This window comes from Petaurus breviceps, unplaced genomic scaffold, assembly GCF_028583685.1.
Source record: "Petaurus breviceps papuanus isolate PSGF00001 unplaced genomic scaffold, PetGlider_PUasm1.0 77, whole genome shotgun sequence".
Lineage (NCBI taxonomy): Eukaryota > Metazoa > Chordata > Mammalia > Diprotodontia > Petauridae > Petaurus > Petaurus breviceps.
The window spans coordinates 6,121,308-6,137,259 of record NW_027186492.1 but is presented as its reverse complement, the minus strand read 5'-3'; the positions used below and the strand labels follow the sequence as shown (position 1 = coordinate 6,137,259).

At 39.0% G+C, this 15,952-nt stretch overlaps 1 protein-coding gene across 1 annotated transcript in view; it reads left to right on the top strand.

Moving 5' to 3' along the window:
• Positions 1 to 8,612, top strand: part of UBR1 (ubiquitin protein ligase E3 component n-recognin 1) — a 168,291-nt gene extending 159,679 nt beyond the window's left edge. Inside the window, exons 45-47 of the mRNA XM_069105859.1 lie at positions 923 to 1,093; positions 4,377 to 4,478; positions 5,831 to 8,612. Coding sequence (XP_068961960.1) covers positions 923 to 1,093; positions 4,377 to 4,478; positions 5,831 to 5,972 — 415 coding nt within the window. The 3' untranslated portion in view covers positions 5,973 to 8,612. The remainder of the gene's footprint in view (positions 1 to 922; positions 1,094 to 4,376; positions 4,479 to 5,830) is intronic.
• The last annotated feature ends 7,340 nt before the right edge of the window (positions 8,613 to 15,952 follow it).

Sequence of the window (15,952 nt, the reverse complement as noted above, 5' to 3'; positions counted from 1 at the left end):
AATATGTGTTTTTCTTATTAGTAGAGAGTTTAAACAGTTTTTCAATTTGTTAGCTAGCAGTTTCTATTTCTTCCTTTGAAAATTGTATGTTCATGCTCTTTAAGCAGTTTACTATTAAGGAATAGATATTATAGATTTGTTTCAGTTTGTTGTAGATTGCAGAAGTCACATTTTATCACATATTTTGCTGAAAACATTTTTTTTAAAGCAATCGGGGTTAAGTAACTTGCTCAAGGTTACATGGCCAGTTATTTCTGGGTGTGGTGCTGAGTATCTGAGCCCGGATTTGATCCAGGTCATCCCGACACTGGAGCCAGTGCTCTTACTCGCTGAGCCACCTGGCCGCCCCTAAGCAATTGGGGTTAAGTAACTTGCTCAAGGTTACACGGCCAGGTGTTTCTGGGTGGGTGCTAAGTGTCTAAGCCCGGGATTCGATCTCCAGGTCTTCTCAACACTGGAGCCAGTACTCTTACTCGCTGTGCTACCTGGCCGCCCGTGAAAACATTTTTTTCAATTATTTTCTCTTGGGGGGAGAAATTTGCCTGTTATACAAAATTATTGTATAACCAAATCCACAAAGTTTGTCTCATTTGTTGAATGAAATTTTTTTCTTTCTACAGCTGAAATAAATATTACTAAGTTTTTATTTTATTACCAAATATAATAAAATCATGAGACTTCTACAAATTTTAAGTTTTTCTTTCTATGAAATTATCAAGAAATATTTTGGTGAAATTTATTTGGCAGGTATTAAAGGAAAGAAGAGGAGTATTTGTGATTAGATATTGCCTCATATTTTAGGAGCTTTCTTTCTGGAAAAGACACATGGTTTTATAATACAAAAGCCTAAAAACATCCCTTATTTGTGCACTGTGACCTTTATTCCTCAACTTCAATTCAGTGTTATCTCTTTGCTTTTAAGGTGCCCAAGGTCTTCAGATGATGAACGAAAGCATCCGGTCCTGTGTCTCTTCTGTGGAACTATGTTGTGCTCTCAGAATATTTGCTGCCAAGAAATTGTGAATGGGGAGGAGGTTGGAGCCTGCATTTTTCATGCTATTCACTGTGGAGCTGGAGTCTGCATGTTCCTAAAGTAAGTAATGAGTTACTAGAGATTTTTATGATGAATTTAGGGCATCTAGAGCCCTTCAAAAGAACCTAACATTGGAAGATAATTATTAATTATGGATAATGATGTGATGTTTGTTTGCATATTTCTGTTAGTATAAGAGTAAAATATAGATTCTTTTGAAAAATGTCGCAAATGGCTGTAGTGTTTGATGTTATAGAAGGTCTTATAGATAGCACTGAGACTTTGTTTTTATAAATCAAAGTATAAGATAATCATGTCTATAAAATAACCAGTAAAAACAGAAATTTAAATTTTTTTTTCAATTTTAGAAATTTGTATATTAATGAGTTAGTAAACACTTGTTTACTATATATATACACACACATATATGTGTTTGTATGTATGTATATAGATATGTAGAAATCTATGTATAGATAGATACACACATATACATAATAGCACCTACCATGTTCTGGGGATACTAAGGAAAGGATAAGATAGCCCCTCCCTCAAGGAGCTCATAAACTAATCAGGGAGACAACATGTGAACCACTATGTGAAATGTAGAAATAAGGTATGTACAAGATTAACAGAAGGAAGACACTGGAATTAAGAGGGATCAGGAAAGACTTCCTGTAGAAAGTAGAGTTTTAGCTGAGACCTAAAAGAAGTTCCAGATTCTCACTCTAATCTCTTTTCCTTCTAACTGCCACCATTATTACCTCTGCTCTCTCAACAAAAGACCCAAGTATCTAGAGCCAATAAAAAACATAAAGAAGCTGAGATATAAAATTAACAAATAAAGGACAGTAGGGTAACAGTAGCCCAGCTTTTTGGAAAACCACTGTGATGTAAAAGAATCTGAGGGAGGGATGTGAGAAGAAGGTTGCCAGGGCAGGAGAGGAAAAAAAATCTCGTGTATTTGAAGGACTCTTTTCTTGGGCACTTTTTTTGGACCTCAGTTTCTTCATTTAAAATAGTGGTGCTGGATTAGATAACTTTCAAAGGTCTTATATTCCATGGTTTTTTCCATTTCCCAATTTTCCCCATGTAAATGTACTTTGCCTATGCCAGAATATTTCTATATAAGCCCATGGAGTTTTGTAAGATTCAAACTTGGGAAGGATAAACACTTTTAAATATGTGGAGAAAAGAACTAATTTTTTTTATTATTCAACTATTACTTAAGTACTTCAAGAAACCATTTTTTCATCCAAGTGGATGAAACCAGCCCAGTGCAAAATAAAAAACCAATTCCACCTCCTCACCTTAAAAGATGATTTAATAAGTGTCTGTTGAACCTTTCACACAATCATTCACCGGTAGTCAACCATCCAGTAATGAACCTCCCCGAACTTAGTTATAGTTCCTCAGACAACGGCAATATTTCATCACCAGGTTTGTGCTCTGAGACCCTCCAATCTTACCAGGACCTTCCTGTGCTTGCACTTGACTGACATAAGTCTTTAAGAACTCACCTTCAGACTAGCGTTCTCTTTAACTCATCTTTACAACACAGTGAGGCATTAGGAAAGGAACTGAATAGAATAACCAACTATTAGTTTTGTAATGCATTTAGGTAGTTCATTCAGTCAGTCTAGTACTTACTTAGGGCTTACTACAGGCCAGGCACTGTGCTGAGTGCTAGGGATACAGAGAAAGGCAAAAACATTGTCCCTACCCTCAAGGACCTCACATTCTCCATCTACACAGAAAATATATCCAAAGTAGTTGGTGGAAAATAACCTCAGAGAGAAGACAGTAGCAATGAGGGTTCTCGGTTTTCAACCGAGTGGCAAGTGGGGAAAGAATAAGGACCTGGAAGCTTAGACCCGACAGAGTGCTAAAACCCAAAGGTCCAATTTCCTACCCAGTATTTGGCTCACCTGGGGCATCTGCAGCTACTGAATCAACCAGCTTGTCCTTTGGCTCTTTAGCTTTAACCTCACAGGTTTGTTGTAAGGATCAAATGAGATAGCACATGTAAAAATATTTTAATCACCATGTGCATTTTTCCCCCAAGAATTCTCTTTCTTCCTCTTCGAGTTCTCTGGCTCATATCTAGTAATTACTTCCTCCTACACAAGCTCATATACACATTCTCCCTCTCCCACATACTATTAAGAATGAATACTTTTTGAGTACTACTTGGATATAAGTATATGGGAAAGCATTATACACCCTAATGACATTTACTGCTTGTAGGTAGTGAAGGAATAAAATTTATAGAATTCTCTTGTGTTAAATTGGAGCTGACAGACTGTGGTCTGAAGGCCAAATCTAGCCAGCTATTTTTGTACTGTCCATGAGCTAAGAATGTTTTTTACATTTTTAAATACAATAAAACTTTATTTAAAAGAGTAAAAACCATTCTTAGCTTTTGGGGATCTGGATTTGGCTTGCCAATATTCTGACCCCTTGTTAGATGGCAGCTAGAAAGAGAAAACACTCAACTTAAACCCCAGGCTGGCTAGAGATCATTAGACTACCTTACAGGCATTCCAGCACTAAAATTTTATGAAGCTATGTAGTTCAAATCTTTTGCTAAGCCCTTTCCCTCTCTCTGATATATTTGACAAGATACTAACTAGAAACTTCAATCATTCTTTCAAGGAGGCCCCTAAAGGACTCCCACTGGTCCTTCTTCCATTGGTATGCACTGCCATTACTTCTGAACTCATTTGCCTTAGTCCTACTGGATCTTTACTCTTTGATCCAGTGACACAGGCCTCCTTGCTGTTCCATAAACAAGACATTCCATCTCTCAGCTCTGGGCATTTTCTCTGACTTGCCCTCATTCCTGGAATGCCCTCCCTCACTTCAACCTACTGGTTTCCCTGGCTTCCTTCAAGTCCCAGCTGAAGTCCCATCTACTACTGGAAGCTTTTCCTGACCCCTCCTAATTCTAGGACCTTCCCACCTTCCCTCTGAGGTTCCCTCTAATTTATCCTTTCTTGAACTTGTTTGTACATAGTTATTAGCACGTTGTCTCCCCGTTAAATTGTGAGCTCCTCAAAGGCAGAGACTATCTCCATCACTTGGAACAAAGTAGGACATCTAATATATATATTAGCGACTGGTTGACTGACTGACTTTTCCATAACCCTGATTTCTAAACACATTATCTTAATCACAAAAAAATTATATTAATCACAAAAGCAGTGATTCTTCTGTGCCCACCAGTATTTGGATGTCTGTGCTTGTGGTTGTAATGGATAAAAAATAATTTGTTTTCTTGGAATTACTTTTGGCACAGTGCCTAACCTAGCACTGTTATTATGTGAGTGACATTTTGTTCTTTCAGGATCAGGGAGTGCAAAGTGGTCCTGATTGAAGGCAGAGCCAGAGGCTGCTTGTTTCCAGCCCCCTACCTGGATGAATATGGAGAAACAGACCCTGGACTAAAGTAAGGACACTTGATGTCACGCAGTCATGGGGAACTGGAATTTACTGCTTTTCCATGATCTTTTTAGCCACATGCACTCATCTAGTTTGCAATGACCATTATAATTCTGAACACAAAGAAAAATTATAAGTTTGCAGACTTGTGTTATTATTACTAATGATTTGTTCTTCCTAAACATGAAGCCACCTTCTGTTTCATGTAATATTTTTAATAATTTTCTACTACTCCAATTACAAAAGTGTGAGATAGCATATTATATTTCTTAAGTATTTTTAATCAATGACCAAAAAACAGATCACCTAATGATGAGCGCCATTACAAAGGGCTCTAAATCACAGGCTGATTTTTGTTGCTGTTATACTGGAATCTTTGTTGTCCTTAATGTGCCCCAAAGGAGTAGGCTAGTAGTTCTAGTGGAAAATTGAAACTCCATAAGTTACAGTTTTAAAAATCTTTTAAAATCATAATGGCATTTGTTGTCCTGTAGAGTAATAGAATCTGGGCATGAAGGGAAGAAAACTGAGAAAACAGAATATTATCAGGTTATGGGGAAAATCTTCAATAGCTGAGTGTACATTGGTCTCCAGTATTTCAGAAAGCATCTCGCTGTGCTTCATTACTGGCTAGATCTAAGCCAGAGCCCATTTTTGTCAACTGCTCTATAACAATTGCTCCCAGAATCACATCTTGACTCATATGTAAATAATTGTCCTATAATTCATTATATTAAACAGAATATTACCTTAATGTGATGTTTTTTGAGAGGAAAGGGAGGAATTAAGTTTTTACTGGGAGCCAGTATTCCCAGTCAACCATCCACCCATAACTTCCTCCCCTCATCTACTTTCTGTCCCCAAGGTCTTGGTCCAATTACATTGGCCTGTAGTGCCTCAGAGAAAAAAAATACAGTTCGACTCTTTCTTTGAGTGGGAGTGGGGGAAGAGGGGAGCAGTGTGATGGTAAGCAATATGTTGACACTGTGAAAGCAGTTAGTATTCCACTTGGTCTAACCAGCATGGAGGGATGAGGGCAGGGCAGCAAGCTCTCCTCTTCTGAAAAGGAGAACTTGGAGTTCCGAGTGTGATCCTGAGGTCTAGGCTCAGGTGAGTGAGTTTTTCTTTCACTTGCCAAATGTGGGTAAATGTTTGCTCTATCTTTGTTTGCCCCAAATCTTGCCCTGATAACCATTTCAGTAGAACAAATCTGAGTTGTCAGCAAGCATTTATTAAGTGCCCACTATGTGCCAGGATCCAGAGACATCTCAAGATCTCAGGCTATGTATGTAGGCTGCCAGAAGGTATTATAGATTGTTTGACTCAAGCTAACATATGTTCATTTCTTCTCCTATGAAGGAGGGGCAACCCCCTGCATTTATCTCGTGAGCGTTACCAGAAACTCCATTTGCTCTGGCAACAACATCGTATTATAGAAGAAATTGCAAGGAGTCAAGAAACTAATCAAATCTTATTTGGATTCAACTGGCAATTACTTTGAGTCCCAGTTCCATAGAAGAGTCACAGATGAAGGCAATAATGAAGATGGGTCTACAACTCTGGACACATTTAGTAGGACTGAGGAGGTGTGGGGGGTTGGTAATGGGGTCATTCCTCAGTTCCTGATTCACATCTTTCAATAAAATATCCCTTAATGGATTTTTGCTTTCAATCAGTAAGCTTGATGCCTCAAGATAAAGCATATACATACCTATATCAACGTGTCTCTGTTGTAAAACACCGAAGAATATACTTGTCTGCCCCACAGTTGTTTAAGATTCTGCTAATAGTTTAAGGAAATCATTTTCCCCTTTAGAGCTTTCCCTTCTTCAATAATCATGCCAGAAATGGGAGGGTATTTTATAGTTCTGACTATATATTTGGTGGCATTTGGGGGCAAGAACACCATCCAAGAAGCTATTGGATTTTTTTTTTAAGTCTTTGTGATACTAGCCATCGAACTAGAGCTGCTAATTCTCATTATGACTGTTTCTGGTCTTTTGTTCTTGCTTGGCTTTAATCAGCTGGACCAATAGTTGTGTTGAAATGGCAGAAGAAGAGCAGCAGTGACAAGATTACAATTGAACATAATAACCATATATCCAATCAGAAAAAGAATGATAGAGGACAAGAATTTTACAAGAATGGAGGAAAAATTCCAAGACTAAAAGTTGCCATTTCTCTTCTGGGAAAATGCCCTAGATATGCCACTTGCTGCTGCTACTAGAAAGAAGTTAACCTGACTCCCTGCTTAGTCAAAGTTGCCTTCTCTAATGCAGATTTTTCTTAGAGCTTATTTTTTTCTTGTAAAACCCTGAGGGTTAGAATTGTGTAGTCACCTTGATGTTACAGTGAGTCTTGTAATCAGTATCATGGACCCAGTCCTTTTCAAAAATGCACTTTCCATTATCCAGGGCCTAGTAAGTCACATCCTTTGTCCTGGTGCCATAATGTAGCTGACAGAAATCTGCTCAGATTCTGGTATTAAGTAGCCATAGGACCATAATAAACAATTCCCCACTGAGCATAGAAATATCAGGCCAATTCTGTAACAGTTGATGTCTTCCCAGAAGACTTTAATTCTTCAATTCATCATATGTGTGCAGCCTTTCATAAGCTCCAGCTGTACGACAGATACAGACAACCAAAAAAAGCCATGCGATAAAGTCTGTTCTCTGTCTTACTGTGACATGCAGTAATTGAGCCTCCTTGCTTTTAAATAATAGTGCTCTTGAGAATCTGTCTATAGCTTTCTGGGTTCTTAGCCATAATTTTTATATCAAGAGAACTTGTTATGCAGAGCTTTAAGAAAAGGATAAATTGAAGCCCTCAATTAGCTTCCATGTCTCCTATGCCTTAGGAGTCTGAAAGATCTATTCAGAGAATGTATTTTGACCTTGATGAGGACTGTCTTCCACTTATGTATAATGGTTTCTTACCCTTTTGCTTCTCTGTAAAAACAGGGAAGCTAAAAATATGTATGCCAGGTGTTTGAGGATACACATTTGTATTTAGTTTTGTGTTTTGTTATTCTTTTGTTGAGGGAAAGGGAAGAAGAACCTATCAGAGGTATCACAATGATCATGACTATGATACTTGAATAATTCTACAGTTTTGATTCTAAGCACTCAAAAGATATTCAGAAGATAACTCAGCAAAAGGAAACTTGTCGAATTATGGTAACTTGGATGAGGTTTGAAACGTTCAGTGCTCAGTTGGATAAATTCACTGGTGTGGTGAAAACACACAGATTTCTCCCTTCTTGATCTCATCTACAGTTCAGCAAGTTGCACTAACTATTTAGCTGGGAGAGCTGACTGGGTGTCAGGCAACAGCAGCCAGCTGTCGACCTCCATCCTGATTCATGCCCTGTATAAATAACATTATAAAGCAAAGGCAGGTTCTTCAGAAGGAGAATTTCTTCCTGCTTTAGTAGTCTTTTCCATTCAGTTCACAAATCCTGATGCTAAGCCATCAGGCTGCCAGAGTAACTTCCTGGCAGTGGCTAGTAAAATCTTGACTGCCAAAGAAACCATCCCAAGAGACAAGCACATAGGGGCCTACTCACACCTTAGTGTTGGCACTTATGTGCAGTCTCAGTGTTCAGTGTTGCTATCAAATGAGAAGTTTTCACATATGTTAGAAACCTTCTAGCAGTTTGCACTTGAATAGTGCAAGCACAGAAATGGTGCATTCAGAAGTCATGAACACATAAAGTCACTTTTTTTCCTATTGAACCAGGAACCTGTTCATGAGGATGCTCCAAAAGCATGTTTTTCTTATGACTGGGGAAATGGGGCAGGAGGTCTTTGCAGTAGGAAAAACCTGATTCTGTATAGTTAATTTATTATTCTAGTATATGAGCTATGAGGTCATCCATTAATGGTCATTTATCATTTCATAACCTACTATGCATTTTGGTTCACTGTGAGGATAATCTAAGGTGTTTGTAACATGTTCATGCCACTGATTCAGATTCCATCCAGATGAACAGAAGTTCAGAAGTTATTCAAAATGATGCATATATTGATATCTTTTATTGCAAAATGTAAATTTAAGACTTGTATAATGTTCTTGTGCTTTTTGAAATAAATATTATATGTGTATATTTAAAAAGGAAATAAAAGTGACTTATACTCTTTGGGATTGTTATCTAAAATATGAAATTGGACATCAAAAAGGTCTTCTAGATCAACCTGTTAGCTAAGTTTTTGAAGGGTGAAATGTCTAGTTTATCTCCAGCAAGGGAGATACCACATTATCCTTATGACATGGATTTCTTTCCTTTTCCTGGCTCGCGGGTAGTCAGGATGTTTTTTAAAGAGTTCCCAAAAAGTTGACAATTCACTTTCAGAGCTTTGAAAATCACTTTTCAAAAGTGAAAATTCTTGGGAGCAATAATACCCAAAATGATTATCAGTCTTTATACCTTATTAAGTAAAGAGTTTGAAAACAAGTCTTAATTGGGGGTGAAGGGAAAGAAGAGGGAGCACAGAAAAGCAGAAGGGAATTTCACGGCAGGAGTCACCAATGGGAATTAACAATATGACAATATAGTATTAAAAATCCAGATTTGAATAGCTTCATAATTTTGCCTAGTAATAGCCTTGTGTCGAACTTACATTTTATGCTACGTTTGAAGTCTATTCAGTCTTATTCTATCCTTTTATAAAGCATCCTAAGTAAAGACTTGCTTCATTCAAATATATTTATTGATGTCCTACTTTATAAAAGATTCCATAAAAGAATAAATGACAGAATGTTTAAGTGCTTACACTATGCTAATTGTGCTGAGTGCCATAGAGACTAATATAGAAATAAGACCAACCTTGCTTCTTACATTCTAATTGATAAAGGCACATACAGGGAAGTAGTGTCTATATGATTGATTTGGAAAGTCATAGCAGGGATGGATGGAACCCTAGGATAAGAGATTGATGTACCCTTTCCAGTAGCCTGGCCATAATGACAGTATTGATTGGATTATGGAATGGCAAGAAGATGGCTGATATGTAAAGTGAATCATGACTAAGTCCGCTAGACTTAGTGGACCATGTGAGCCACTCACCAGTTATGATATTGGGGGAGGTGGTCAGGAAGGCCCTGTGTGCCCTGCGTTGGACATTATTTATAGGATGAAGCAGTATTCTCTGAATTGTCCTGAGTTCAGGACTAGGGACTTCTCTGAATTTCTATCCTGGGTAGTTAGGTTGCTCTTCAAAAGTGAGAAGACTTGCCTTGTATAGAGGTTTTTTTCTTGGAGAGTCAGTTGTTTGACTAACACTTCTTTCCAGCATAGTAGTGTTGGTATTATTGTTCCCAGAGCTAGTTTTGGAAGGGCAGAATTTAACGTATTGGAAGCATCATAGCAGGTTGGTGGCTAGAGGATATATAGAATCTGGGGCTAACTCTTATTTGGAAGCCCAAGGCTCTGGGCTGGAGCTGATTGCTCATTATAAAATGAAAGAGATTAGATCAGTGGTGTCAGCCTCAAATAGGAACAGGGGCCATTAAACCATATGTAAAGATCCTAGCAGGCTGTATAATGGCTTAGAAAACCATGCATTAATATTACCTATGTTCTATTGTGTTTTTTATTTATTTTGTCAACTCTTTCCCAATTATATTTTAATTTGGTCCTGGAGTGTTGAGCCTGCGGGATGTATGTTTCACATCTCTGAATTACATGACCTGTAGGGTCATGTAATTGGCCTTTAAATCTATGAACTTATCTCTATATTCTTCCAATATTCCTCTGTCTCAGCCATTTTCCCCTCTTTCCACCATTAGAAATTAGCATATCTACCTGTTCAAGTCTGTGAAGTGATGTGGGTTAAACTGTAATTTTGTTTTTATATTTCAATAAATTACTAAAATTCCTAACAAATGAAGAAACCCAGTTTTTCCTTGGTGTTAAAGACTGAGCTATAGTACCTTAAGTATCAGTATTGCTTGAGCATGTGGTCATGCCAGGCAACACAAACTAGAAAAGAGACATCACCCCGAACATATTGAGGGTAGAGACTGGATATGAGGTTTCCAAATATTCAAGTATTGATTAAGCTCCCTCTATGTGCCCAGCACTGTGCTGGTCCCAGGGGCTACAAATACAATGAGTGAAACAATCCCTACCCACATGCTATTTACATTCTAACAGAGGGGACAACAAGGAAATATATGTTTAAAGACAGAATGAAAGCAAATCCGAAGTAGTTCAATCCAAGGTAATATGAAATGGAGGCTGAGTATTTTAGAGGATGAGGAGAGGCTTCATGTGGAAACTACATGTTGAAGGAAGAGGAGGGGGATTTTATGAGGCAGAGGTGAGGAGAGAATATTCCAGGAACAGAGGGTAGACATAGAGCCGTAGAGAAAGGAGATGACATGACATGTGAGGAGCAGAGGAAAGGCCGTTTGTCTGAACTAAAGAATTCAGGAGGGTAAGTAAAATACCATGAGGCTGAAAAGATAGGTTAGGGCTTTAAAATCTAAAACAAAGGAGTTTATATTTGATTCTAGAGGCCAGTGGAAAGCCACTGGGTTTACTGATTAGGAGAGTGATATAGTTAGAGCTATGCTTAAGGAAAATTACTTTGGCAACAGTAGCTAACACTACCAGGTGGCTGCCTTCACTTCAAAAGGACTCGCAGTCTCCAAGAAAATAGAAAGGACCTAAGAATTCCTCAAGTCCAGTCACCTCATTTTACAGATGAAGATACTGATGCAGAGTTCTAATTTACCTAGGCTCATATAGTTAGCATGAGATGAGATTTGAACCCAGTTCTTCCTACTTCTCAGTTCAGTGTTCTTTCTCCCACAGCACACTGTACTATAAAGCAGTAGCCTCGCCCATCAAAAGGTAACTCACAAGACTCAAAACTCAAGAGAAAGCTGGGGATATTCTCAATAAGGAGACTCAGAAATCAGAAATGGGAATGAATGAAGGAAGCATTTATTAAGTGTTTTGTTCAGTCATTTTTTAGTTGTGTCCATCTTGTGACCCCATTTGGGGTTTTCTTGGCAAAGACATTGGAGGGGTTTGCCATTTCCTTCTCCAGCTCATTTTACAGGTGAGGAAACTGAGACAAACAGGGTTAAATGACTGTATCACCAAGGTAATATTCACATCACTAATGGCGACTGTGAATATGCCAGCATAGTTCTGAATCACAAAATATAACAGACCTTCCATATAGAAGACAGAAGCAAAACATTTACTCAGACACCAGAAAGCCAAATCTCAATACCAAAAAACCGAATCCATCATAGCAACAAAGAAGTCTATACATACCGTGTTTCCCCAATAATAAGCCCTCCCCTTACTGTGTAAGATTCCTCTAAAATAGGCCCTCCCCCGAAAATAAGCCCTATTGAGATTGCTACTGTAGTGAAGGTGATCCCCTGCGCTACACACTACATTACGGTACCCTCTGTATGCACCGTCTCCCCCCCCCAGTGAAACGCATGCCGTGCTCTGAGCTGCATCCAATCAGAGCTGCAGTAGTGAGCGTGTCATCCTGTTCTTCCCCAGTGATTTGCTTATTGAATAAAGGTACATTTTTTTGTTCACATTTACCTGTTTATTAAAATTGCTGTCAATGTTCATTAAAATAAGCCCTCCCCTGAAAATAAGCCCTCTGGTGTTTTTCTGTCCAAAAAAATTAATAAGACAGTGTCTTATTATCGGGGAAACATGGTAGTAACACTGCAGAGGGCAACACTATCCCAAAGCCTTCCCCCTGCTTGGGCCTTTCCACAAACATTCACAATCCTAGCTCTCTGCTTGCCTGAGTTCTTTCCTGTAATGGAAATGCAAATTTAAAGATCTTCCCTGCCCCTAGGCTAAAGTGCACCTGGAGCCTGGGGTGGGAGGCTTGTTTTTCAGTAGATACTTCTTGATTGGCCAGTGAGTCAATAAGGTTGTTACATCCTCTGAGCCAGGAGAAGGCTATATAAACCCTGATGTGTAGCTTTGTTTTGGGGCTCACTTTGAGAAGTGTTCTGTGATTTGATCAGATGAGACTCTGCGAAGCTGTTGAGAGCCCCCCCCCCTGGCCCCCCCGCTTTGAAAAACCCAGCTGTTGATTTGGTATGGATGTAATGGTTGGACAGTTTGGAAACTGTCCACTTGATCTGTTTCTCTGTCTTGATAATTCTGTCTGTATATTCTGAAGTTCAGGGTGCTGACCTTTTTCCCCTGAACTAGGTAAACGATACATATTTGACTGATTAAAGTAAGCTTGTTAACCCATTTTGAGTTGCTTTCCTTTATCAAAGCAGATCCAAGAACCTGTGTTGGCAGCCACCCTGGGGATGCTAGGGTGCTTGCTGCTATATCTCCCTCCACCCTAACTGCTTTTGACCAACTTCCTCCCAGTTCCACCTCTTCCTGTTCCACCGTTCCTGCTCTACCTGTTCGGTAAGCTCCTCCCACCACAGGCTCCATGTGATTACATTCAGCCTATTGAGAGGCAAGGAAGGTCTTCAAATTACCATTACCATTACAGTGACTTGGCCAGGGTCACATAGTAAGTGTGAAAGGCCAGATTTGAACTCAAAAAGTGAGTCTTCCTTACTTCAGCCCTAGCTCTCTATCCACTGCCCTATTAAATGTTTACTCTGTTCCAAACACTGGTGAGCACTAGGGATGATTAAAAAATAAGAAGCAATACCAAACTTTCAAAGAGTTTATATTCTAAAGGGAGATTCAATAATATGGGAAGTGTGGCTAGGGAAGTGGGTTTTGGTCTAGGAAGTCACCGGAATGGTGAGAGGAGTCATTGGTTCGATTATTGTCCCTTTCCAGAATGGTAATTGTCTCTCTGAGAACACTCACTGTTTAAGAGAAATTCAGCTGTGCTTCCCTTCACTCCCTTCTCACCACCACCAAATACTATTAACTTCCCCATGTTCCTCTTTCCTCTGTCCAGTTGTGGAACTCAGAGGCATGATTAAATAAGTTTTGCTGTTGTTCCTGGATGGCACAAAGTAATCTACTCTCCTGTAGCCCCATACAACCATCCCAGTAACTTTCCTAACCAAAATGTCCCAGGAGATCACCGCTCCCCAACATGTGTTAGTTCCTTCATTAGAAGGCAATTTCCTTGAGGGCACAGACTGTTTTTGTTTTTGTATTTGTATTACCAATGCTTAGTACAGTGCTTGGGGCAACTAGATGACAGTAGAACACAGGACCAGTCCTGGAGTCATGAAGACTAATCTTCCCAAGTTCAAATCTGACCTCAGATACTTACTAGCTGTGTGACCCTGGCCAGGTCACTTAACCTCGTTTGCCTCATTTCCTCATCTATAAAATAAGCTGGAGAGGGAAATGGCAAACCACTCCAGTGTCTTTGCCGAGAAAACTCCAAATGGGGCCACAAAGAGGCAGACATGACTGAACAACATCAACAGAAAGCTAGTGCTTAGCACAAAGCAAGCAAAGAATTAATGCTTTTTCATTTAATTTGTTCGCAGAACTGAGGCATGAAGATGGCCAAAGACTTTAATAGCATATTGATCCTAATAACCTAATGTATACCACACCCTAAAATAAGCCTCCAAAATGGAGAAATATGTATCTGCATATGTATGTAAATGTGTACATAAAAAATACACAAAATCACCATATATTTTTTAAAAATATTAATCCCGTTTTTACAGTGAATATGTCTGGAGCTGCAGGATATAAGCATCTTTGGTGGTGATTTCATTCTTTGTACTTGTATCCCTAGAGCCTAATACATAGTTTTTTGTTCTGTTCAGTTGTTTCAGTTGTGTTTGACTTTTCATGACGTCATTTGGGGTTGGGGTTTTTGTTGTTGGCCCTTTGTTCTTGAAGAGGCCCATGACATCAGGGATGTGATGCTTTGACTTGTAAGTTAATTGGATTTAAGTAAAGGAGAGGTGTGCAGTGTCATTAGCCTCATTTTTTCCCTTCGGAGCCATCTGGTTCCAGTGGCAAGATGGAAATCAGGACAATTGAAGATGGCCCTGGATGCAGTGGGAGACCTTGGCCTTTTTAAGCTAAGGGCTTTAACAGGTCTCAGTTTGACTGAGGCAACCCCCTTTCAATGATTGTCTAGCCTTAATCATTTGGAATGGGAGCTTAATAAATGCCTGATTGAGTAACTGATTGGTTGCAGCAGTCAGGGACTGAGGGGAAGAACAAACATCGTTTAGAGGTCACTGTAGCATAAATAGGCTGGTGTGATTAGCAGATATACAGAATGGCATTTTGTTGGAGGAAGAGGGGGAAAACTATATGTAGTACTGCTGATTCCATGTCCATTAACCCACTCCAGCCCCAAAAGGGGATAGGTGAGGCAAAAATAAGCAAATAAAGTCAATCAGAATACAAGCTTAAACCTCATTCAGGATCTGTACAAGATAAATTGGAGATTAGGAGCTGGGGAGAAAGTGTCAACAAAACACCTAATACGTATATTAGAGTACTCAAGTTCTACTTTATCCCAGATTGCTGGATGGATGGCTTCAACCCATCATTTAAGAATATCATCATCATGGGGCGGCTAGGTGGGGCAGTGAGTAAGAGCGCCAGAGGGGATGGGGATCGGTTCTGGCCTCAGATACTTAACACCCACCCACACACACACACACACAACTGGCTGTGTAACCCCAATTGCTTAAAAAAAAAAAAGAATATCATCATCACCTCTTACATTTAAGAAACTAGTGTTTTCCTATATAGCCCTAAGAAGAAATAGTTTACTTTGTGGATTTATCAATGATGACAAACAGGCCAAGAGGCCTCTAGTGAGTGATAATTATTTAATATCATGTTTTGGCCAAAGTTTGAATTAATCAAACAGACTGCTATACCTCATTTTACAAAAAAGGCTCTCTTTCTATCTCAGCCACTCCAGAGACCAGATAAGTCTGGGAGTAGGATTTAACACAGGCATCCAGAGATCATAAGTTCCAAAGAGACCCAGCTTTGTCTTGCTCTCAGAGAACCCTTCTACTTCCAGAAGAGGCCTATTTTATGGCTCTTAAGGACGAGACCCTCAGCTCACGGCATTAATTTGAAAATGGGACTTTTTCTTATCTTAAGATTTTCTGAACATATACCTTGTTATGAAATGTTAATGGTAAAGAAAACACAGATGTTCTGAATCGTAATTTCAGTCGACACTTTGTCAGTTCTCTTGTTCTTTTGTATTTATCATTTATCTAATTAAGAAATTCCTTTCTCATACAGTGATTAAACCATTATGGGAATTATAAATTTGTGTAACTCAGCCACCCCTAATTGGGATGGTCCTAAAATGTACTCAAGTTCTTTCATCCTTTTGTTCTTCAGTCAGGACTTTAGTCCTGCACTCCTTGAGCAAGTAATGCTAGCCTTAAGGGAATAAGAAATAAATTCTGTAGCTGTATACCACTATTTGTTTGTCTCCTTTAACCAAGCCTTTTCAAGAGGTCGACATGAGTCATACTTATTTATGTATTTCAGCAGCT